The following is a 26746-nucleotide window of genomic DNA, read 5'->3' on the forward strand; positions in this document are numbered from 1 at the left end:
AGATCTGAGGAAAACTATATTTTTGACTCAGTTTCATATACTGGGAGAATCATACAAGCATTTAATAGCATTGCCTCTGAGGAGAGTGGAAGATAAAGATTAGAGATGGAAATGGAGAATTTTTACTATGAACTTTGTACTGCTTGTGTTTTTAATGTATAAGCAACTTCAAAATAAATCTAATAAGAAATCTATTAAGTTAGAAAGAAAGAAAGAAAGAAGAGAAAGAAAGATTGTGCCAGAGAGATGGCTCAGTGGTTAAGTGTTCCATTCCCTGCACCCACACATGGCTCACAGCCTTCTATAACTATAGTTCCAGGGAATCTGACCATCTCTTCTGGCTTCTATGGGCACCAGGCATGTAGTAGATATACATGCAGATAAAACACAACATAAAAATTAAAGAAAAAAAAACTATCTGCTGTTACTTTACAATGCAACACTACTGCTCATGCTAATCAACTGCTGTTATGATCTCAGGTAACAAATGTTCATGTGTATATACACAACTTAAAAGCCTAGAGTTTTCACTGATACCTCAAACAAATTCTCATATTTATGAACTCAGGGTTTAACTCTTATATTTTTGGTTGTGAGCCTAGCCTTTAACGGCTGAGCCATCTCTCCAGCCCCAGGGTTTAACTCTTTTAAACCCAGAGCCTTGTACACACCGGACAAGTGCTCTGCCACTGGACTACATCCCTAGCATGATTTAAGGTCAGAATATTCACGACCCTGAGAAGCTCCTTACCTCACTATTGTACAGCCACAGCCGCATATCTTCCTCCTTGATGCGAAGCCTTTGAGACAGATATTCATGAATTTCCTTGATGGTTTGCATTCTACTAAAACAGCCTGTATAGGCTAACACCCGCTTTAGAGGAGCATTTGGAGAGGGAACATTTCCTACAGTTATAGTAATCATGATAAGGAAAAAAGGAGACATAAAAAACAAACAAACAAATATAAAACATTGGCCTCATTAATGGTGACAATAGTAATTCAGGAAATAATGATGAGAAATAAAAGTATAGCTTTAATAATTTTTAAAATGAAGAATACTATGAAAAACTTGAACATGAATGGGCATGGTGATACCAGCATGTAATCCCAGGATTAAAAGTTCAGAGTCATCCTCAGCTACATAAAGGTCAGTCTGAGCTACAAGAGATCCCATCTCAAAAAAACCAAAGTGGAGGACTGCTTGAGAAAACAGAGGCTCAAGTATCTTAAAGAACAAAAATAAGAGCACACTGTCATATTTGGATCACAAAAACAGGATCATGCTGGAAAAAAAAAAAAAAAAACCGATAACAGTATATATACCTGTCCTTAATTTGGTCACCTTCAATAGCAAAATGAAATAAATTTCTACTTAAGAATGGGGAAGGGGCTGGAGATGTAGCTCAGGAGCAAAGTGTTTTCTCAAAATGTGCAAAACACCTTTAATCTGCCTGAGAGAGGCAGAGGCAGGTGGATTTTTGTGAGTTTCAGGCCAGCCTGGACTACAAAGGGAGTCCAGGACAGCCAAGGCTACATAGAGAAACCCAATCTCAAAAAACAAAAACAAAAAATAATGACAAAAGAAAAAAAAAAGAAAAGAGAAGAAGAAGAAGAAGAAGAAGAAGAAGAAGAAGAAGAAGAAGAAGAAGAAGAAGAAGAAGAGTTTAAACCCAGAACCTGAAAATAAAATGAAGAGTGAGGGTGACTGAAACAGAATGGAATTTGAATTCCACAGTTAACTGAGTTCACTTAATCTAGTTCTTAAAACTCAGAATTACTAATCCCATCACTCTCGGTTACTGAGTAGCTGCATTATATGGTAGCAGTCATACATAAAAGAAATTGGTACAGGTTATACACAGCCAGACAATATTTTTAAATGAAGCCAAGAAACTTTCCAGACTCAACAATCTACCAACCTGAGTACTTACCTGAAGTACTCAAGGTAAGAAACAAAAAGACTGGTGTTAGTTTTCTTTCCAGCTCTTAGAGGAGCTGATCTGAGGACTTTATTATATACATATATGTATATACAGTAAATATACTAAGTCTGGATACAGTTAAAACACGAAAAGTCCAGGCATTATGGAAATCAAAGACAGGATGTAAATATGCTAAATACTAGCCAACTACTTAGTCAAAAATCTAGATAAAAGCTATAGTTTTTGCCTCTCACAAAACATATTTTTAGTCTTTACTTACTAGTTACCATTTTCTTTTTTTTTTCTTTTGTTTGTTTGTTTTTTGGGACAGGGTTTCTGTGTGTGTAGTGTAGCCTTGCCTGTCCTGGACTTGCTTTGTAGACCAGGCTGGACTTGAACTCACAGAGACGCACTTGCCTCTGCCTCCCAAGTGCTGGAACCAAAGGTGTATGCCATCACCACCTGGCTATCATTTTCTTTTTCAGCTAAGATAGGCTGAAAAGCGATGTAAGGAATAATTATGTAATCTTATCTCAGTTATCACAGTCATGGAAAGGTTTGCATACTCCTTACTTTGAAAGAAATCATTTTAAAAAAAGATTTATTTTATGTACGAGTGTTCTGTCTTTATGCACACTAGAAGAGGGATTCGGATTCTATTATAGATGGTTGTGAGCCACCATGTGGTTGCTGGGAACTGAACTCAGGACCTCTGGAAGAGCAGCCAGTGCTCATAAATGCTGAGCCATCTCTCCAGCCCAAAAGGAGTAATTTTTAAAAAACCCTAGTGAATGGAGGTAATAATTGAGTATTGGACCAAAAAGCATATTATGTATAGCGGAACAAAACTCAACCATGATTTTTAAATATGTAGCAAAGCAAATCTTTGTATATTAGCAAGCAAAGAATAACCCTCTAAACAAAAGAACAGATTTCTCTATATATCAGAGGATTAGTTTTAAGATTACAGCAAGAAAGTAGTTTTATAAAATTCAAAATGATTAATGATTCATTTCATAATTAGTCAGGAATAAAAATTTCAAATTAAAAATCAAATTTGGAGCATCAGAAATATCCCACTCTAGGATTCAGAAGCACTAGCAAGCATAGTGCCCCAGCCAATATCCATTGTCGTAGGCCCAAAAAGAAAAGACTGGATTTAGAGTCTACACAGTTGAGCTCATTAAGCAGGCAGCCACTTATGCATAATATTTTGCTTTGGAAGAGAATCAGCAAATCAGGAACTTACAGAAGCAGCAAAAATCTAGGATCAGCACAAGAGTTACAAATACTTACTAAAAATGCAACAACGCATCTTGCCTCTCATGTTATCTTTCAAAGAGAATCAAAAAAGACATACTATGGGTGCCATGAAAGGTATGCTAACATTTCTATTTACCAGAAAATTAAATCAAGAATGTTTCATAAAGATTCTATTTCACTGTTCCTTAGTTTTGATGCTTTTCCCAAAGACAAAGCTTGGTTACATAGTAAACATTGTTTTGTTCTAATTGCTACCCAGCAATATGTGCAATCACCTTCATATACTATCTGCATGTAGCCTTTTAAAAATATTTTTATTTTATGTGTAGGAAATGTTTTACATATGTATATGTGTACCTTGTACCTATGAAGTTAGAAGAGGTGTCAGATCCCTCAGAACTATAAAGTTAATCATGGTTGCCTAGCTTCCCAAGTGCTGGGATTCAAGGTGTGTGTCACTGTGTGTGTAAGATAGAGATAGAGACAGACAGACAGAGAGAGAGAGAGAGAGAGAGAGAGAGAGAGAGAGAGAGAGAGAGAGAGAGAGAGACAGACACACAGGGGCTTGGCATTTTTTCTTTAAGCCACAATATTGGGCTGAGAATGTGACTAAGTGATAGAGCATATATCTAGAATATACAATGCCCTGAGTTTAATATCTACCACCACTACCAAAAAAAGAAAAGAAATGAAAAACAACAAAACAAAAAACAAAACAACAAAGCCTCTCTCTCAAAAACCAAACAAATATATCATTTTGATTTTGAACTATTCCTATTTGCTCTGTATTATGTCTCTTATAAAACATTCTTACAACATGAGAAATGTTTTTTATTTGTCAAGACAAAACCAACTCAGAAGGGATTGCTTCAATAAATTTGAGTGAGGTTGAGAAGACCAGTCAATGGTCAGCCAACTGCAGCTTAGGTGTATCGACAATTTATAATGGCTTATCTCAAAAAAAGAAAAAAAGGTAAAATCTATTCTACTTATTATTTTCACCAGCTTATAAAAGAAAAAAAAAGAAAATAATCCTTCTTAGTTTGCCTCTATCTCCATCCAATCTTGTGCATGACCACAGATATAAGCTCACAAGTGATTTACTGATTCTGTATGAAAGCAGATGGCATATATTAGCACAGTGGCACCAAACTTTAAGCAACATGATTTTCAATTTATTTTTAAGGAGACGCATAGCATTCTTGCTGCATTCTTAAATTACCTCTCGGCAAATGCTGAGGAAACACTCTCTGGCTCATCATACCCATATTCACCCAGATGTTAGACTGCTGTGTCCGTGTGGCAGGCTGTTGCCGAAGGAAGAGAAGATAGCGAGGAAATAATTCGAGTTCTGGGATGTCCGTCTTGCTATTCTTGATTACCTATTTTTGTGAAAGATAACAAAAGTAGTGATGACTCTAAAAGAAAGAAAACCCTTGTAACTGAACTTAAGGCTCTATTTAAAAGCTTTATAGATTTTTTTAAATCTTATGTATAATTATTATTTTGTGTGTTTGGGTATAATCTGTTCGTCACATGAATACAATGCCCTTGATCACATGAGTCATGTGGGATCAAACCCATGTCTTCTAGAACAACAAGCAGCCAGTGTTCTTAACCATTAAGCCATCACCCCGGCCCCCGTGCATGTGTGTGGGCTTTTTGTCTTCCACTATGGTTATTCAACACTAAGAGGTCAGCCTTGCAATCATGTACATAAAACACTAAATGTACTTAGCAGGTTGTGTGTAAGTGTGTGCATGTGTATACACGTACACTCCTTCACACTCGCTCCAAGAGTGCACTTGCAGGTCTGTAAATAACAATTGAGGAGGAAGGGGCCAAGAATGGTATTGGGAGGAGATGAAGGAAGACAAGGGAGTGCAGACAAATAATATAATTGTAGTCTAATATCCTCCCCAAACCTTAAATATCACCTAAATACTAAATGAATAAATAAGATGTAAAGGAACCTATAAGGTGTTTGTTTGTTTGAGACAGGTTTTCTCTGTGTGGCTTTGGCTGTCCTGGACTTGTTTTGTAGACCAGGCCGGCCTCAAACTCACAGCCGTCCACCTGCCTCTGCCTCTCTGATTGCTGGGATTAAAGGCGTGCGCTGCCACGATGCTGGAACCTATATTTTGGTTTAACTATTTGAAAAGGTTTCAGGCACTCTGATACTATAAAGAACTGAACTGTGACTAGGAAACCTGTGGCCTTCATACACCACACACTCCCCTCATGCTTCTAGCACTCCTCATATAAACACTATTAGCTATACTTACTGGTCTAGGGAGGGCCAGGTTTGCTCCATACCAATGATAAAGTGCTCTCCACACCGGTTCTGGGACCATTTCGTAATCTCTTCCATGGATTAGCTGTGGGGTTCGTTTTAATCGTCCTCCTTCTAGTGTTAATGATGTAGCCTTAGAAAGAATGAAATTTAAGAACTGATACTTAATTTTATAGTTTCTTGTACATCAAAAAGCTCTAGCCAGAGAACAAATTCATGTTACTTCCTAGTTTCATACTGCTGGTCTGTAAACAAGGTAACTGCTGCTGAACTACATCTCAAGCCCAGAATATGGGATTTTTCTCAGAGATTTGTAAGTTTTACTTTCCAATGAACTAGTTAAGAAAGTTAAGAAAGGGACTCTGGACTGTGTATAGTGACACATGCATTTACTGCCAGCACTTAGGAGGCAAAGGCAGGCAGATCTCTCTGAGTTTCAGGTAAGCCTGGTCTACATAGCAAATTCCAGGACAGTCAGGGCTACACAGTATATTCTCTCTCGCAGATATTTTCTATCAGAAAATATCACACCTATAACAGGTTAAGCTAGACAAACTATAATGTTTTTCTTTGTGCTAAACTCTCTGAAATTTAATGGCTACTTGGAAGAGAACAATTTGAAAGGTTGATGTCAAACACCTACCTTTACTGGTTCTTGAGTTACTAGTGGCTGGTTATCAATAGCTCCTGGCTTCTGAGGATTAAGGTGCAAAAGGATATTCCCATTGGCTCCTAGCAAACACTGGTTGTTATTGTCAGAAGTATTATGTTGCCTTGCAAAGCATATATCTGCCCCTGGTGTGGCAGAATACAGAAAGCCTATTAAGGAGGGGGGAAAAAAGAAAGAAAGAAAGAACGAACAATGATTGAGCTTCTTATTTCTAATATATATATATATATTTGAAGATATCAACTCTGATGTTGATATATTGTATTAATGCTATTATCCTGGTATGTCATTGAAGTTTTACACATTTTGATAACTATACAGAAGATAGGAAAGATAGATAAATTCTTTTCTAGACAAATGACAGTAATAGGATTAGAATAAAAGTTTTCAAAACTAGCCTGGCACTCGTATTATATAGAGTAGACTAGCCTTGAATTCAGAGATCCACCTACCGCTTACTCCCTTTAAAGGCCACCATACTCAGTGCCTATTTTCTTGTTGCTGTTGTTTTGTTTTTGAAGATAGGGTTTTTCTTTGTAGCCCTGGTTGTCCTAGAACTCACTCTGTAGACCAGGCTGGCCTTGACCTCAGAGGGATCTACCTGCCTCTGCCTCCCAAGTGCTGGGATTAAAGGTGTGCACTACCACTGCTACCAGCCAGATAGTGCCTATTTTCTTAATATATCTATTTAAAAAGAAGTCATCATCTTTATAATAGGAATGCACACAGAGAGTAATGACTAGTAATGACAGAGTTTGAACCCGACAGTGTATTTTAAAATATTTCAATTCTCAGGCTGGAGAGATGGCTCAGAGGTCAAGAGCACTGACTGCTCTTCTGGAGGTCCTGAGTTCAAATCTCAGCAACCACATGGTGGCTCACAGCTATCTGTAATGTGATCTGATGCCCTCTTCTGGCCTGCAGGTGTACATGCAGGCAGAGCACTATATATATAATAATAAATAAATCTTTAAAAAATAAAGATATTTCAACTCTCATCTATATGTTAGTCTTTGGTAAACATTCTAATTATCAACTGCTTTGTAGACTTCTATTTGTAGCACTACTCATCCTGTAGGTGACAATGCTATGTAGTAAAATACACAGAAACTTAGAGTTAGAAATAATCGTGTTTCTTTTGGAAGTGGGCTAAGGCTATTATTTATAGTAGAGCATGAAGTGAACACATCTAATATCCTGGACTCAACTCTTAGCATCAAAGGTGGATAGAGAAGGAAAGGGAGATACAGAGAACATGTGAGAATGAAATGTGGTATCAAGCAGGTCACAATACTCTAGGACGGCTAAATGGTTTCTGTAGAGCCAGTTAGGAAAAACAAACAGCAGACTACACAGAACGAAGGAAAATGCTAGCACTGCCAGTTTGCTTATTACCCCCACAGAAAAGGGGGAAAATGTCAGATGAGAAAATAAAGACAGACAGGATATTATTAACAATTAAGAGAGATTATTCTCAATCACTTGAATCATAGTAGTACCAAATTATCTTCCTGATAAGCACAGAACCATTAAGTTTCAGATAAGTAGAAATGACAGAAAGGAATTAAGCAAAGTATTATTAATCTGTGGTATTTTAACAAAATAAACCCCAAAATTCTGGACTGAGGTTTTGAGCCAGTCTGATGTAAGGACCTGAACCCAATGAAGGCATATTTATGGCTAGAGTCCTGGAAATGACTAATTTTATTTTCTTAAAAGCTGTTTTAAGCCGGGTGGTGGTGGCGGCACACACCTTTAATCCCAGCACTTGGGAGGCAGAGGCAGGGGGATCGCTGTGAGTTCGAGGCCAGCCTGGTCTACAAAGTGAGTTTAGGACAGCCAGGGCTACACATGCAAACTCTGTCTTGAGAAACCAAAAAACAAAACAACAACAACAAAAAACAAAACAAACAAACAGAAAAAACCCCAACAACAAAAAGCTGTTTTCACTAGACTGAATTTATTAGCAAAGTAGATTAAATAGCAATATGGCTTGGCTACTGAAAAGTTAAAAAGACTTTCTTTTTTTCTTTTTAAGTTTATTTATCATTTATACAGTATTCTACCCACATGTGTGCCTGCCTACCACAAGAAGGCACCAGATCTCATACAGATGGTTGTGAGACACCATGTGGTTACTGGGAACTGAACTTGGAACCTTTGGAAGAGCAGATGGTGCTCTTGACCTCTAAGCCATCTTCCCAGCCCTAAAAGACTTTCATATTGAGAAATTGTAAGTTTCCTGACAAAGCTGTAATAACTTCCAAGAATTTTATATTTCAAAGTGTATCTCTTTGAATTGAAGACTGATACCAACACTCTAACTACAAAAGTAGACTCAGCTAACAAAATTGAGTATGGTGTGGCTTATGTCTGTGATAATCCCAGTACTTAGGAAGTAAAGGCAGGAGTTTCAGAAGCTCAAAGTCCTCCTAAGGTACAGAGCAAGTTGAAGGTTAGTTCGGGTTACATAAGAACCTGTGTCAAGAACATTACTGAGCTCCATGGGAGCCAAACTATATTTACCACTGCCTGTAGACTCGGAGGCTTCAGATGCAGAAGAAATGTTGTCTGAGTATTTCTCTTCTGTGGAATTCACATAGCTGAAGTTGTTACTGATTCTATCTTCACCCTGCTCCATAGGATGTACAGTTGTTCCAAATGAAAATTTTCCCCCATTTAGAACAGATGATGGCTCAATTACAACAGGGTTGGCATCCTAAAACCACAGAGAAGAAGCCAAATTTAATAATCTGGCAAGTACATAGTTATTAAAGATAAAAATTTTGAAACGTATTCTCTTGTATTTTATATGTATAGGTGTTTTGCCTCCATGTGTCTGTGCTTGGTGCTGTTGAGCTACAGGAAGGTGCTGAATCCCCTGGAACTGGAGTTACAGGATGTCAATCACCATGTGGGTCCTGGGAACCTAGATCCTCTGATAAAGAAGTCAGTGCACTTAACCACTGAACCATCTTTCCACGCCCTCAAAGAACTAATCTTAAAAAAAAAAAAAGCCATAAATATCTATTTTTTTATCATTGTGAGCTGCAAAGCCATTAACTATATAATTAAAATTTCCTTCCTTAAGGGAAGAATGAGTATGTGTATACACATATATACACAGTGCCCACAATATACTGCTATAATAAATACACATAAACTCATCAGTACACTGAGAAAGACTACCACATAAACAAGCTCTGAAAGGCCAGAGATGCCAGCCCCGATTACTACATGTAGCAAAACAGTCACAATCAAAGGAGAAGAACAGTTCATGATTAAAAGCAAATTTAAGGGGAAAAAAAAAAGCAAATTCAAGGTATTTACGTCCAACAAGTTAGTTCTACAGAGGACACCAGAAGGAATACTTCAGTCTGAAGAGAAGGTTAACCACCCAAGAGGAGAAAAGGAATAATTTCAGAACATAATTAAATAACCAAAGGAGGTCTAAGGAAACACCACTACCACCACCACAACAAAATAGCAGGAATTAACAAACACTGTTCAATAATAACTCTCAATATCAATATTCTCAGTTCCCTAACAAAAACACAAAAATTCACAGATTGGCTTAGAAAACAGGATCCATCTTTCTTCTGCCTCCAAGAAATACATGCTACCTTAGGGGGGAAAGGATGGATAAAGGGATTCCAAGCAAATGGAACTAAGAAAAAAGTAGGCACAGATAGACTTCAAACCAAAACTAATCAGAAGAGATAGGGAAAACCTCTACATACCATTAAAAGAAAAAAATCACCAAGAGGATATTACAATTCATTTCTACACACACACACACACACACACACAGCACCTAATTTCATAAAAGAAACACTTTTAGATTTAAAATCACACATTGAGCCTAACACAGTGACAGCGGTTGGCTTCAATTCCCACTCTCTCCAATAGACAGATCATCCAGACAAAATTCAAACAGAAACTCTGGAATTAAATAATATCATAAAGCATATGGACCTAACAAATATCTACAGAATATTCCACTCAAATACTAAACACTACACTTTCTTTTCAGCAGCCCAAGGAACGTTCTAAAACCAACCACACAGTAGGACATGGAACAAGTCTCAACAAATATGAAAATGTAAATAGTATCCTGCATCTTATTGAATGCTATGGATTAAAACTGGCTATCAACAGCAATGCAAATAGCAGAAGATATATAAACTCACGAAACCTAAACACACTACTCAATAAAAACTGGGTCAAGACAGAATTCAAGATAGAAAGAAAGAAAAAAAAAAACTTCTTAGAATTGAATGAAAATGATAACATAAGAAAATCTGGGATCCAAATGAATAGGCACTACCTTTTCCATAGGGTTGGTGAAAAGGGAAGAAATATGTGTAGAAATGCATACATTGAGCCTGCCCAGTATCAATTTTCTTAAATAGTCATTTCCTTTCCTTTAAATCTTGGTCCAAGTTGGCATATTTTATTACTGGATAGTAGTCCCACAGTGTGAGAGTTGAAATAAAATCTTACACCCGCCCCTAAAAATATATATAATTTAACTCACGTATTTGACATATTCTTTCCACTGTTGCCACCACTGCATGGAGATGATAAACCAATTGTGTCCTGGCTGCAGACCATATCTGCTTTCTCGTTCTAACCATCCTCTGCACATGCAAAAGACATCCAATACATGAAAAGGAATGTTTTTACAACTGAAGGTAAAACTGTTATTTACCAGTAAAATATTTTCATTACAAAACTCCCAACGGAAAAACATAAAACAAAACACAAAGGTGCACTCAGCAGAGACTGCTACCACTTCAATTAATACAATGGAACATTGTCCACCAGTGAGTCCACTTAAATAGACACAGGCCACTGGGAAATACCACTCACAAACAGTTTTGGGACTGGAAAGATAATTCAGTGGGTAAAGTTCTTAATGTACAAGTACAAGGACCAGACTTCTCCAGCACTATGTAAAAGCCAGGTATGGCAGTACATGCCTAAAATTCAGGTAAAGGTTGTAAACAGGTAAATTCCTGGAGCTTGAAGGCCAACAGTCTAACCAACGGGTGACTGATGGTTCGAATGAAAATGGCTTCCATAGGCTCAAATGTCTGAATGCTTGGTCCCTGGCTAATGGAATTGTTTGTAAAGGATTAGGAGGTACGGCCTGGTTGGAGGAATTGTGTTTCTGGGGGAGGTTTTTCAGATTTGAAAAGCCTACACCAGAATCAGTCTTTTTCCCTTTCTGTACTTGCTGCCTGCAGACCAGGATGTAAGCTGGCAGCTACTGCTCAAGCACCTGGCACCAAGCTCCTTGACAACAAGATTATGAACTAATTCTTTGAATCTGTAAGCAATTTCTCAGTTAAATGCTTCCATAAGTTGCCTCAGTCATGGTGTTTTGTCATGGCAATAAAAAAAGTAACTGAAATAGCGATCTACACGATGGACGGAAAAAACCCGATTCCTATAAGCTGTCTGCTGATTGATGCACACGACCTATTACATTCTATTCCTCACAAAACTATCACGTAGTAAAAATTTTGCTTGAAAAAAAACATGATAACCCTTGCCAGCTACAGCACTTGGGAGAGTGGGCTCCATTCCTTGACTGGCCAGCATGGTGGACCTGGCTCTGAAGGCATGGCTGGACTGATTGCTCTGGTGGTGAGGATAAGGGAGAGCAGGTGGAGGGATGCAGGGGGACACCAGCTCAGCTACTACCTAGGCCCAGGCTCAGGTCTTTGAGTTGGCACACTCCACAATCCACATATGTGAACTGTTGGAGCACATGGAAGGGCTGGACCTGCTGATCCAAAGTTGCAGGATCTCCTTGACACAGGATAACCAGAAAGAGTCCCAGTGAGAATCCAATAATGATCGTGTCACCAAAGCCAGAGACCTGGAACCAGACCAATGACTCACTGCTATTAACATTTGCAAGTCAAGATGTGTACACAGAAGGGTATACTATGGGATACACTGTGTCATCAGCTTCCACAATGAGATGGTTTTGATGCTTTGTTTTATTTATTTATTTATTTATTTATTTATTTTTAATTTTATTTATTCGCTTTTCATCATGGTGGCAAACCTCTCTGACCTCTCCTCCCTGTTGCCCCCCACCCACTCTCTTCCCCCTTCCCCCCTTCCCCTAAGAAAAAGGGAGCTCCCCCTATCCCCATCAAGCAGCATCAGGACTAACAGCATCTGCTACTGAGCGCAGATAAGGCAACCCTGCTAGGGAAAAGTGATCCAAAAGCAGGCAACAGAGTCCACGCCTGAGACAACTCGGCTCCACTTGCTAGGGGGCCTACATGAAGACTAAGCTGCCTATCAGCTACATGTGTGTATTTATTTTGGGGGGAGAGGTTGCAAGGGCGGAGGAAGGATACAAAGGGATAAGGAGATGGGTGGGACTGGGATGCATGATATGAAACTCACAAAGAACCATAACAAAGTTTACAAAATATCATAATAAAACCTAACTCTTTGTATCCTGGCAAAAATAAGTAAAAAATAACAAAAGTGTAAAAGCATTCTAGTGGGTAAGAGAGACAATTTTATTGTGGTCTTGATTTTAATCCCTAAACATCTAATTATCTTTCCCTATGCCTGAAGACTATTTGCACTATCTCTGATGGAAAGTTCCATTGAGTCAGTGAAAACACTATGTAGCCATTTGTAGCTTTCTCTCTTCTTCTTCTTTCTTCTTCTTCTTTGTATCTTACATAGATATGTATTATATAAATAACACTCAAAACAAAAATATACATCAAGTTCAATTACTGAAGACACATCGTAAATTTTATTATGACCCATTAGGTCATTTGGAAAATAAAAACTATACTGACTAAAGCCATAAAAAGCATATTACATATAGTTCTTTAATGATATCAGATGTAAAATCCAGCAGCAAGGATTCTTGTCATAATTGATTATGACATGGATTGTCTTACATTTTAAAAAATATACTCAAGAACTTTAAACTACTCTAAGACATTTGAAACAAGTTACTGCTCTCATTTCTCCTTCGCCCCTGAAGAAAAATTTAAATTATTTATTATCATCATCATCACCATCACCATCATGCTGCTAGAAAATTAAAAATAAACATGTAAACATTGTACAATATACACTGAATGTAAATAATGTACATGTAAACATTTTACAATGTACAAAATTTACACAATGCCCATGTAGAGAAACCACAGTACAACCAAATGGTCTCAGTTTTCTCCTTCAACCTTCATGCCAGTTTCAGATAGAAAACCCAGGGCTTCAGAAATCCAGTCAGGTGACAGTGGACATGGAGAGTGTTTGTTACACAGACAAATCATGTGCCTCCCATACTACGCCCTAGATCATTTTTTGATTGTCTCCTTTGTTAGCAACTACTAAGGGAGTTACCTATTCTCTATATTTTAATCAGTTATTTTTTATTAAGTTGTAGAGGTTCTTCTTTGTTTGTTTGTTTGTTTTGGGGGAGTTTCAAAACAGAGTTTCTATGTGTAGCCTTGACTGCCCTGTACTGGTTTTGTAGACCAGCTGGCCTTGAACTCACAGAGATTTGCCTGCCTTTGCTTTCTGAATGCTGGGATTAAAGGTGTATGCCACCACTATCCACTTGCTATGAATATAATTTAACAAAAATATTTTTACTTGTGATGTTTGTTTTTTGAGACAGAGTTTCTCTGTGTATCCCTGATTGCATGGAATTCACTTAGTAGACTAGGCTGGCTTCCAATTCATAAATCTACCTGCCTCCCTAAGTGCTAGGATTTAAGATTTAAAGCATGTATCACCACCCCCAGCCTTTTTCCTTTGAGACAAGGTCTCTATATAGCCATAGCTGTCCTGAAACTCATTATGAAGATTAGGCTGGCCTTGAACTCAGAGATCCACTTGCCTCTGCCTCTGGGATTAAAGGTGTGGGTCATCACGCCAGCTTTTACATGTAATTTTTAAAAATAGCTTTACTGTAATTAAAGCAAGATAAAGTGTTCCTTAGTAACTAATGTATTTCAGTTGGTAGAAATTTCAACTATGTAATAATAAATACACAGATAGAAACCACAGATTTACCTAATAATTTGTCCTTCTTCTTCTGGAGTAGCTGGTCTTAACCCCAGAACTATGTGACAGACCTAGGGAAAAACAAAAGGATCATCAACCTTTACTAGTGGTGCTAAGGAATAGAGTGTATAATATTTGCCATTATTGATTTAGAATCTACCTGTTAGATGGGAATCTGAATTAACACTGATTTAACTGGTGAATTGAATTATAAATTATTGCCTGAAGAAATTTTAACTTAGTTGTGTGAGTTTTAACTTTTTTTAAAAATGGAAGCTAATTTCCAAATCTCATATAGCAGAACAGTGTATATTTTAGATCTACGACAGTTAGATATCAGCTGTCAAAAAGAGACCAATTTCCATTTAATAACACAGCTGTGTTACATGGAAGTTATCCTTCATTAAAAATGAAAAATCTGCCTGGCGTGGTAGCACTGCACACCTTAATGCCAACGCTTGGGAGGCAGAGGCAGGTGGATCTCTGAGTTTGAGGCCAGCATGGTCCAAGACAGCCAGGGCTCTGTTACATTGAGAAACCCTGTGTCAAAAAACAAAACAAAACAAAACAAAAAGGACAACCATAAGAAATATAAACGTAGCACTCCATTATGATCTTTACAGGTATTTTAACAAATAAGAGAAGATAAAAAAGAAACGATGGTGGGCAGCGGAGGACACCTTTAATTCCAGCACTTAGGAGGCAGAGGCAGGTAGATCTCTGTGAGTTTGAGGCCAGCCTGGTCTACAGACTGAGTTTCTGGACAACCAAGGCAACAGAGAGAAATCCTGTTTCAAAAAATCAAAACAAAGAAAGAAAGGAAGAAGAGAGAGAGAGAGAGAAATGAAAATAATCACTATTAAATTCAAGATGATGCCAGGCAGTGGTGGCACACGCCTTTAATCCCAGCACTTGGGAAGTGGAGGCAGGTGAACTGCTGTGAATTCTAGCCCAGCCTGGTCTATAAAGCAAGTCCAGGGCAGCCAAGGCTACACAGAGAAAGCCTCCCCGCCCCCTCAGATTTATTTATTATGTATACAATGTTTTGCCTGCATGCCAGAAGAGGGCACCAGATCTCATTATAGATGGTTGTGAGCCACCATGTTGTTGCTGAGAACTGAACTCAGGACCTTTGGAAGAACAGACAGTGCTCTTAACCTCTGAGCCAGCTCTCCAGCTGAGAAACTCTGTCTCAAAAAACAAAACAAAACAAAAAAATTCAAGATGACATAGTTACATGTTTGTAGCCTGGATGTGCTAACATAGGCACATGACACAGAATTATTAGTACCATTCATTACCCTTTCAAAATCTGACATTTGCCTTAAACATACCTGGAAGAGGAGATTCAAAAACTCATTGGCAAGAACATTTTTCACACTCCAGATCTGATAGTCTTCCAGAGTAAGATGGCCCATCTAAAAAAGAGACATTCAAATTGATCTCTAGTCAACAAATGCCATTTATTACAGCACAAGAATAAAATCGCATTTTTGAAAGCAAACCAATAATACACAGAGGATACATAAAGGTTCACAGAATAAGTAAGACAGTATTATAAGTGATAAAGATTTATAATTTTGTTCAAGTAGTCTGTGGAAACAAAGTTCCTATTAACAATTGCCTTTCTTCAGTAAGATTTTGGAAATAACCTGGGCACAGTGGCACAGATCTGTAATTGCAGCACTCAGAGAGTAGAAGCAGGAGGATCAGGAGCCCACAGTCACTTTTGGATACCCAGAGAGTTTGAGATTGTTCTACTTCAAACAATAACAATAATAGATGTTTTAGATAAACTGTGGTAGCATTGGTACAATGTATAGAATAGCACCAGTGAATCAGTACAATACCAAGTCCTACTTTAGACTGTCACTATCTTATTATCATGGTGACATGGTAATTTGAGCAGCTAAACAATCTGCTCAATGGTCACTGGAGCCAGAAATAGAAACTCTAACACAAAAACATAGTACTAAAGTGGAACAGTGGTGGCTCACACCTTTAACCCCAGGAGGCACTCAGGAGGCAAAGGCAGGCCTCTCTCTGACCTCAGGGTCAGAGTTCCACAACGACACAGAAAAACCCTGTCTTGAAAAACAAACCCTAGCCCCCCTCCCAAAAAAAATATAGTACTTTTTTTTTTTTTTTTAATGTATATGGGTGTTTCTGTGTACTACATGGTTGCCTGGTGTTTGCTGAAGCCAGTCCTTAGGACTAGAGCTGCAGACAATTGTGAGCCACCATGTGGGTGATAGGAATCCAATTCAGGACCTCTGGAAGAGCAGCCAGTGTGTGCTCTTAACCACTCAGCCATCTTTTTAATCTTTTTTGTTTGTTTGTATAAATTGTGTTTTTCTTAATGTGTGTGTGTGTGTGTGAGAGAGAGAGAGAGAGAGAGAGAGAGAGAACACGCGCGCGCGCGGGGGGGGGGGGGGGCTGGCTGGAGGCGGCTACAGAATACATTAGTGGGGAGCAAGAAGCTGATTCCCTGTAACTGGAGTTGTAGGTGGTTGTAAACAATTTCTTTTTTTTCTTCTTTTGGTTTTTGAGAGTTTCTCTGTGTAGCACTGACTGCCCTGAGACACACTCAGTAGACTAGACTGGCCTCAAACTCAGAGATCTGTCTGCTTCTGCCTCCCAAGTGTGTGCCACAGCTGGCTAACACAAAGCAATTTCTACGTCTCTCTCTTTGTCTAATCTCCCTTTTCTCTAATGACTTTTTTCTTTAAAGCTTTGGTGGTGGTGGTGGAAGAGGAGGATGACAAGTATGTGAGTCACGACAAGAGAGTGGAGGTGAGAGGACAACTTACAAGAGTTGGTTCTCACCTCCCACCATTTAAGTTCCAGGCAATGAATTCAAGTTGTTAGGCTTGGCAGCAAGTACCCTCTGAGCCATCTCACTGGCCCCAATCTTCTTTTAAATAATGAGGTTTTGCTAGGTAGCCTGGGACTCTTAATCTTCCTTTCCTGTGTCAGCCTTATACACAATAGGATCACAAGTGTGCGCCATCACAAGCATACTACAAAGCAGTTTTTAACAGTACCTTCTACAGGCTTCTGTTCTTTCACATGCCAAACAGAAATGGATACCTTACTTGATGTCTTAGCTTGACAGAGAGGGTAAATAAAGGGGGAAGACTAAGCACTAAATTGATAAGTGGACTTTCAGCCATTAAAAAATAAATTATCAATTGTTTCTACTGAGAATCAGTTAATGGGGCTATGATCATTCCTGCAACTATGAATGAATCAAGAAAATAACTGACTTATTTTTTTCTAAACCTCAATTAAATAACACCATTTGTCCCATACTTTACCAGTCTGCTACTAAAGTACATTTCAATATTTGAATGAAAAGATTCAAATTACTTGAAATGTATTTCACATATATATTGTTTTTCAACTTCACAGAGATAAATCTTTCAAGCTACAGAAGTAAATCTGTTGTGATACTGCTACCAATAAGTCTTACCAAACTATATAATTCAAAGGAGCTATTATTTGTAAAACACATTTCTGTGGCCTTAGATATCTTCATGATCCTTTACCCCAGAAGTCACAATCTTAACTTCTACCACTGTTAGATTTTCTTCTATTCTTAAATTTAATAAAAGACAGCCAGAGCTGTTATTACACAAAGAAACCCTGTCTTGAACCCCTCCCCCCAAAAAAACAAAAACAAAAATTAACCGAAACAAATAAACAAAGCCCCAAAAAACAAAATAGGATAATAGAGCCATTGCTATATATTCTATTTGACTTCCTTTATTCAATATAAAGCTAGTCTTATCCTAACTTACTAAACGTTAGAAATAAAGACTATAAACTAAGTCTGTCAAGGGAGATGTCTACTTAATTCATATATTAGACTTCACTGAGTTGCTGTATAAAGATGGAATGGACTATTTTAGAGGTGATGTAAAGGTATTTTAACCACAGGTCTAGATAAGTGGTGATAATGCAGAAGAGTCATTTGACCATACATATAAACTATACATTTTGATTTAGAGCACATAGTATTTTTAGAAAAAATAAATTACTTATAGCCAGCCTCACCTTTGTGGTATCATGTGCATTCAATATGCCTTCTACAATGTCTGACAGATCCGTATGTAATTCCTTAAAAAAAGAAATCCAAAAAAGTAATGCACACAAATGCTAGTCATAGATATAATTCTTTTTCTTTTATTTCTTTTCAAACATTCATCCCATCATCCTTGTAAAAAAAAGAAGAAGTTAGCCAGACATGGGGCACACCACATGCTAGCTTTAGCTAGCAGGAGGATTGCTGTGAGTTCGAGACCAGCCTGGTCTACAAAGCGAGTCCAAGACAGCCAAGACTACACAGAGAAACTCTGTCTTGAAAAACCAAAATAACATAAAACAAGAAAACAAAACAAAAAACCCAAAACAAAACAAAACAAAACAAAAAACCTTTCTCAAAAACCAAACAAAAAGGATCAGAACTTACGGGAATATCATCAGTGCGGTTATCTTTCCAGACCTCCAAAAGTGCAACCACCATGTCTTTTAGTTCAACCCTGGAGAGAACTCCATCACGGTCAACATCAAATACCTTAAAGCAAACTAATAACAAGAAACTCTTATGAAGCGAAATCACTTTTAGATTCTAAAACATGTTACATTTCATTAGATGCTACCCCATACAATAACTTAGTTTTCCAATCCAATATATACTGGAGCAGTTCTCCTCAGGAATAGACTACATTATAGCACTATGTTATTACCATTATTTTAACATGTAGATCTTTGTAAACAGATCTCAGGACTGACTCTAAATCACTACCCAGGTTAAAGAGATCTCCCCACCAGCCAAATCCAGAGCTCCCTTTTCTTAAGGGAGGGGTTAAGTCATTCTGTTAAAAGCATTTACCTTACAGGCTTTCAAGAGGCAAGGCAAATCTTTGGCCCTCTCTTCTCCCTGGTGTTGCTGAATCAAACCTGAGCCTTAGACATGCTATGCATATGCTTTTCTTTGTACTCAGCTACATGCCCTCCCTTGAGTTAGTCTTTGCACTCAGTCAGTTATATCCCCTCCTTTAAGTTAGTTTCTCATATTCAAGACTAATCATTAAAGAGCTGTTCCTCCTATGCTTAAAATTCACATCTACAGGGGGCTGGTGACATGGCTCAGAGGTTAAGAGCACCGTCTACTCTTCTAGAGTCCTGAGTTCAATTCCCAGCAACCACATGGTGGCTCACAGCCATCTATAGTGAGATCTGGTGCCCTCTTCTGGTGTGCTGGTGCACATGCAGGCAGAGCACTATATATATATAATAATAAATATTTTTTACAAATTCCCATCTACACTGAGAATTAGACTCCCAATTTCTACTTTATCTTTCTAAAGAGTCTAATTTTTTTGTTTTGTTTTGTTTTGTTTTTTGTTTTACAAGACAGGGTTTCTCTGTGTAGCCCTGGCTGTCCTAGAACTCACTCCGTAGACGAGTCTGGCCTTGAACTCAGAGATCTGCCTGCCTCTGCCTCCCAGAGTGCTGGGATTAAAGGCATGCACCACCATCTGGCTACACTTAATATTTGAAGGGGGGGGGGGGAGGAGAATGAGAAAGAGAGAGAGTGTGTGTGTATGATCTATTTGGATGTACATCTGCATGCTAAAAAAGAGCATCAGAGCACATTATAGGTGGCTGTGAGCCAACATGTGGGTGCTGGGTATTGAACTCAGGACCTCTGGAAGAGTAGACAGTGCTCTTAACCAGTAAGCTATCTCTTCAGCCCCTACATTTAATATTTTGTCAAGCGTAACTTCAACTTCTTAGTAAAGTTTATCTAAAACAATGTAAGAATTAGATAATTACTACTTTACTAATTAACTCTAAATAAAAAAGTCTGCTTTGTTAACTTCTAGTTGACCAGCATCCTCTACCCTCCCAAAAATAAAAGAAAATAAAAAATATATTTTGAAAGCAATTTCACTGATGCAAAACTTTAAACTTTTAAAAGCAATAATTGACATCAAATGAAAAGTAGAGATTTCAACTTCCTTAAAGACATTAAATTTCAATAAAAAAATTTTTTGTTGGGTGTGTTGGTACATGCCTTTAATCCCATGACTTGATGCAGAAGCAGGTGGATCTTTGTGAGTTCAAGACCAGCCTGAGATACATAGTAAGACTCTGCCTCAATAAAACAAATAAATTAATAAACAAATTTTAATAAGAAAAAATATTTTTCAGGCCGGGCGTGGTGGCGCACGCCTTTAATCCCAGCACTCGGGAGGCAGAGGCAGGTGGATCGCTGTGAGTTCGAGGCCAGCCTGGTCTACAAAGTGAGTCCAGGACAGCCAAGGCTACACAGAGAAACCCTGTCTCAAAAAACCAAAAAAAAAAAAAAAAAAAAAAAAAAAAAAAAAAAAAAAGAAAAAATATTTTTCATAAAATTCGTTTTCGGGGGCTGGAGAGATGGCTTGGCGGTTAAGAGTTCAATTCCCAGCAACCACATGGTGGCTCATAACCATCTATAATGAGATCTGATGCCCTCTTCTGGCATGTAGGTGTATAGGCGCGCGCGCGTGTAAATTAATTAAAAAAATAAAATTCAATTTCATATTGCAAAATGAATAGAAGAGAAACCTGAATTTGTAAGATTAAAATTATTCCTCCATGCCAGGTGTGGTGCTGCACATCTTTATTCCAGCACTTAGAAGGCAGAGGCAGGTGGATCTTTGTGAGTTCAAAGCCAGCCTGGTCTATAGCTCCAGTTCCAGGACAGCCCAGGCTACACAGAGAAACCCTGTCTAAAAAACAAAAAACAAAAAACAAAAAAACAAACAAACAAAACCAAACAGACTATAAGATGAAAAATACCATTTTAAGGGCCGGGTGTGGTGGCACACACCTTTCATCCCAGCACTTGGGAAGCAGAGGTAGGCGGATCTCTGTGAGTTCGAGGCCAGCCCAGTCTACAGAGTCCAGGACAGCCAAGGGTACACAGAGAAACCCTATCTCGAAAAAACAAAAACGAAAAAAAAAAAACATGCCATTTTAGTATTTGACAAAAGTATGTCTAATTAGAAATTTCATTTTGCAAGTAGAATATTAATGTATATGACAGAAAATGAGTTATGCCTCATATTATAAGACCCCAAATACTCTGTAGACTTAAAAAAATATTTCCTAATATTTAAAATTTTCAGTTAAGCACAGTGGTTCACACCTGCAATTATAGTATTTAGAGGCTGAGAGGAAGATCAAGAGTGCCAGGTCAGTCCAAGCTAAGGCCCTGTCTCAAGAAAAACTTCCCCATTTATCGTAATTTATTAATTATGAATTACCAGATTTTAACATATCCTATTAATAACAGAAAGAAACCCAAGTTATATCTAAGTACTAAACAATAGGTTGTTACTTCTTTAGACTGAATTCATTAAACGGTCAATGATGAGATCACTATTTGCCAATCTGATAATTAAACTCAATCTTTAACCTACAAATGATGTTTACATGGATAAAACCTGATTCTATCTTTACATAATGTGACAATTTGCAGACACTGTTTATCATACTTACATTTTTGTCTTTCAGCCAGGGGGCCCCTGCAGCAGGCCGATAACCCACAGGATATCTCCTTGAAGTCTATATGATTGTCACGATTTTCATCAAAAGCATTAAACAAACCTGTAAAATAAAAGACACCATATTTTATAGGTTCAAGAACAGCCACACATTAACCATTCAAACGCCAGACTCAGAATGATGGTTTACTGAAAGCTGAACAAAAACTGACCAGAACCAGACTGTGATGTTGGTCTGCTTTGAAGGGAGACTTTTTATAAGAAAAACCATAACCAGGTAACAACTAAGTAACCAGGTGGGAAGCAAGGAGGAGGGCAACATTACATCATTTTGATTAGTTAAACACAAGAACCAATTTTGTTCCAAGCACAATGTATCCAGGTAGCTAGCTAGGCAAAGCATTTTAAGCTGATTGGCTAGGATACAGGTTTGGGGACTTTACAGTCCCCATAGTTCTGGGAGAAGGACACACATAGCAGGATATTGTGGTCTTAACTCTAAAGAGCACACATTTATCTTTAACTCAAGCAGAACATGCATTTATTATCTACCTCTTTATTCTAAGCAGCAAAGTATTGAACTATCCAGGTCTCAGGCTTCTGATATGTTAAAACAAAAGCAGGTGTTAACAGAGGAACTACAGTTTAAAGCAGGTTACAGCACATAAACCACTGTCAACAAACTTCCAAACGTTATGACGTTAGAATGTCTCTTTTACATAAAGTGGAATGGTGTTTGAATAGGAATGACCCCATAGACACATGTGTTTGAATGCCTGGTCCAAAGAGAGTGAGTGCCACTATTAGGAGGTGTGGCTTTGTTGGAGTAAGAGTGGCATTGTTGGAGGAAGTGTGTCAATGTGGGGGTGGGCTTTGAGATCTCTCTCTCTCTCTCTCTTTTTGTTTTTTTGTTTTCAAGACAGGGTTTCTCTGTAGCCTTGGCTGTCCTGGACTCACTTTGTAGACCAGGCTGGCCTCGAACTCACAGAGATCCACCTGACTCTGCCTCCTGAGTGCTGGGATTAAAGGTGTGTGCCACCATGCCTGGCTTTGCTATCTCTTATGCTCAAGCTCTGTCCAATGTGGCACACAGTCTCCTTCTGCCTGTGGATCAACATGTAGAACTGGAGAGACAGCTCAGAGCTCTTCCAAAATTCCTGAGTTCAATTCCCAGCAACCACATGGTGGCTCACAACCATCTATAATTACATCTGGTGCCCTCTTCTGACCTGTAGGCAGAATACTGTATACATAATAAATTAAAAAAGAAGAAGAAGAAGAAGAAGAAGAAGAAGAAGAAGAAGAAGAAGAAGAAGAAGAAGAAGAAGAAGAAACAACAACAATGTGGAATTCTCAGCTTATCCAGCACCATGTCTGCCTGGAAGCTGCTATGCTTCCTGCCATGATGATAATGGACTAAACCTCTGAAACTGTAAGCCAGCTCCAATTCAATGTTTTCTTTTAGCCAGATGCAGTGGTGCACACCTGTAATCCCAGCACTTGGGAGGCAGAGGCAGGTGGATTTCCGTGAGTTTGAGGCCAATCTGGACTACAGAGCGAGTTCCAGGACAGCCAGAACTGTTACACAGAGAAACCCTGTCTCCAAAAAGCAAAACCAAAACCAAAACCAGCCAACCAAAACAAGCCCAGAACTATACCGTTGAACAGATAGAAGCCTAGGTAATGCCAAGAGAGATGGCTCAGTAGGCTAAGGTGCTTGCTGCCTGATGACCGAGTTAGATCCTGAAATCCACATAGTGGAAGGAGAGAACTGGCTCTCAAGCAAGCTATCCTCTAAGCTTCATATGTGTGCCATGGCATTTGTGTGGGCACATGCTCACATGGAAATGCGTGTGTGCACATGCGTGCGCGCGCGCGCGCGCGCGCACACACACACACACACACACACAGTATTAAACAAAGAAGAAAGGAAGGAAGGAAACCCAGAGTGCCATGTGTTCTACAGAGCACTTTTGAAATATCCTGGGTATTTAGGGGGGAAAAAGGTAGATCCTATTTTAAAGAATCTATCTTGCCCAGTGTTTCAGTTTGAATATTAGAGAACTAAGGCAGGCGTAGTGGCACCTGCCTATAATCCTGGCATGAAGACTGAGGAGTTGAAGATCATTCTTAACTAGACGTTGAGTTTGAAGTGAGCTGAGGCCACATGAGCCACTGTTCCAAAACCAAAAATGAGCTGGAGAGATAATTCAGCAGTTAAGAGCACTGGTTGTACTGCCAGAAGACCTGGCCTTGAGTACCAGCACCCACATGGTAGCTCAGGACTATTTTTAACTCCAGTCCATCAGGATCTAATGCCCTCCCCCAGAGTCTGTAGGCACCAGGTACATTTATGGAGCATAGATATACATGCAGACAAAACACATACACACAATATAAAAACAATAAAATTAAAATATTCAAATTAGAAACTTAAATAGTTTCCTAGGAAAATTTTAAAAACAGATTAGAGCTACAGCTTAGCTGTTTAAAGCACTTTGTTCTTACAGAACACTCAGTTTAGCTGTCTAGCACCTGCATGGTGCCTTACAACCACCCGTAACTCCAGTTTCAGGAGATTCCATGTCTTCCTCTGAGAACCCCAGGTATGCACGTAGTGCACGTACATATATTCAGGCAAAATTTATATAACATAAAATAATCTAAAAAGTAAAGTAAAAAACTAAAAACACTTTATAATCAGAAGCAGAATCCAAGTATTTAGATCCAAGTATGACCCTTATCATGTCGTCCACAATGCTGCTTTTAAACTTTGTTTTTCTCGGTTTTTTAAGACAGGGGTTTCCGTGTAACCCTGACTGTCCTAGAATTCCCTCTGTAAACCGGGCTGGCCTGCAACTCACAGAGAGGCACATGGCTCTGCCTCCCAAGTGCTGGGACTGAAGATATGTGCCCACTGCACTTGATATTCTTCATTTTGACAAGGAAAACAAAAACCAAACAAACAAAAACATACTGGAGCTAGAGTAGATCTCAGAGATGGTCTTATCTAGAAGCTTCTTTCTTTTTTCCAGAGGAGGGAGCAGTAGTGAAGTCTTATGTGAATGAAAAAGAAGTGGCTGGGGTCTGGAGAGATGGCTCAGCAGTTAAGAGCATAGTCTGCTCTTCCAGAGGTCCCAAGTTCAATTCCCAGCAACCATATGGTGGCTCACAACCATCTATAATGAGATCTGATGCCCTCTTCTGGCATGTAGGTGTACATGCAGATAAAGCACTCACATATATAAAATAAATAAATAAATCTAAAAAACAATAAATAAATAAATAAATCTAAAAAACAAAACAAACAAACAACAACAACAACAAAAAAAAAGAAAGTAAGCAAGTAGCTGAGGAAGAGACAGACCACGTGAGTAAACTGGGGCTCTGGCCATGCAATAGCCAATGCTCTTTGCATTCTGCACTTGCTGACACTGTCACACTACATGGCACCTGTGTACATGTAACGACATTCCGGTACAGAGGGCTAACTGACTCATGCAAGATCACGCAAATAAAATATAAAGCTGAAGACAGTGGCCTTGGTTTTTCTCTTCACCACTATACTCCAAAGCAAGGAACTATGAAATCTACTAGTTTGTCAGAGAAGTAAGATGGAATCAGTCTATTTACTTACTGAATGAACATTTACAAGTTTTTTGTTGGTGGTAATGTTATGAATGAATAAATGAATGAATGAACGAATGAACGAATGAACGAATGAAATGTTTCCTACCTTCACTCAAAGAAGGGCGAATAGGTGGTGAAACCAATGGACCAAAGGTCTCTAAGTCAAAACGTCCAGTACGGGATTGAGCCTTCAGTAGCCAATAGCGTTTCTCCAGATCAATGATGTCTGATTCCTCCACTAAAATTAAATCAAACAAGGTTGTAAACTCAGAATGCCCTTCTGGGCCATTAATTTATCCTGATAATACATCTTTTAAGGGCTTACTTTCTCAATTCAACTACTAAAATCAGTTATGACCAAAACCCACACTAAAAGTTAAATTTATCATATTTAAAAACTGTAAATAAATGAAATAAAAGTAACAAAAGCAAGAGACTTTTAAAACTTAAAGAAAAAGGTAAATAAAAATAAAAAGGAAAAAATGAAGTAAAGGCAGCTATTTCCCACATACCTTTATCCTCGTACACTTTGACTGTGCCACCTCTCAACAGAGTGGTACATGTTACAACTGCTGAACATAGGCTGACTGGTACAAGTTCACTCCAAATCCGTAATTTACATTAGAGCTCATTTTTGGTGCTATGTATCTTACTGATCTGGGTTAAATGACATATTATCTACTCTTGTGGTTTCACAGAGTAATTGTACATTTAGTTCCCTAAGAATCTTCTGTGTTCTTCCAATTCACCCTTCTTCCCCAATTAGTTCCTGGGCAACTGCTAATCTTTTTTAGACAGAATCCAGCCAGAGCAATGTTTCTAATTCAGAGATTGTCTGAGGAGAGGGAATGATAGTCTTTCCATTTGGGGTTTCTTCAAATTCAAATCTGAAAAAGGTTTCTCAAATTTGTCTGCTTTCTTTACCTTCTAGTCAAAACTATTCTCCACTTGCCTTTCCTAGAACCTTAGCTCTGCTCTCAGACCGAAGACATCCTATATTCCTCACATCACATAAGAAGGGTCCCTCATGTGCAGCTCAGTTTTGCTCTTTTAAAGGTTTCTTCGCAAGCTAGGTGGTGGGGGAGGCAGCTGTGCAAGCCCGAAATCCCAGCACTCAGAGGCAGAGGCAGAAGCAGAGGCAGGTGGATCTCTGAGTTCAAGGCCAGCCTGGTTCAGATTGAGTTGCAGAACAGTCAAGGTTACACAAAGAAACCCTGTCTCTGAAGGGGGTGGGGGAATGAGAGGTGGCTGGAGAGATGGCTCAGCAGTTAAGGGCACTGACCCCTCTTCCAAAGGGTTCATATGCCAGCATTGACAAGGCAGCTCACAACTGCCTGTCTCATACAGA

General features: G+C 38.6%; 1 protein-coding gene across 1 annotated transcript in view; it reads right to left on the reverse strand.

Moving 5' to 3' along the window:
* Positions 1 to 26746, reverse strand: part of Usp32 (ubiquitin specific peptidase 32) — a 118146-nt gene that overhangs the window by 44125 nt on the left and 47275 nt on the right. Inside the window, exons 6-17 of the mRNA XM_051158187.1 lie at positions 25505 to 25636; positions 21764 to 21871; positions 18684 to 18799; positions 18269 to 18331; positions 15547 to 15630; positions 14222 to 14283; positions 10689 to 10791; positions 8678 to 8870; positions 6125 to 6300; positions 5474 to 5614; positions 4453 to 4570; positions 752 to 906 (exon numbers count right to left, since the gene is read on the reverse strand). Coding sequence (XP_051014144.1) covers positions 752 to 906; positions 4453 to 4570; positions 5474 to 5614; positions 6125 to 6300; positions 8678 to 8870; positions 10689 to 10791; positions 14222 to 14283; positions 15547 to 15630; positions 18269 to 18331; positions 18684 to 18799; positions 21764 to 21871; positions 25505 to 25636 — 1451 coding nt within the window. The remainder of the gene's footprint in view (positions 1 to 751; positions 907 to 4452; positions 4571 to 5473; positions 5615 to 6124; positions 6301 to 8677; positions 8871 to 10688; positions 10792 to 14221; positions 14284 to 15546; positions 15631 to 18268; positions 18332 to 18683; positions 18800 to 21763; positions 21872 to 25504; positions 25637 to 26746) is intronic.

Source organism: Acomys russatus, chromosome 16 (assembly GCF_903995435.1).
Source record: "Acomys russatus chromosome 16, mAcoRus1.1, whole genome shotgun sequence".
NCBI lineage: Eukaryota > Metazoa > Chordata > Mammalia > Rodentia > Muridae > Acomys > Acomys russatus.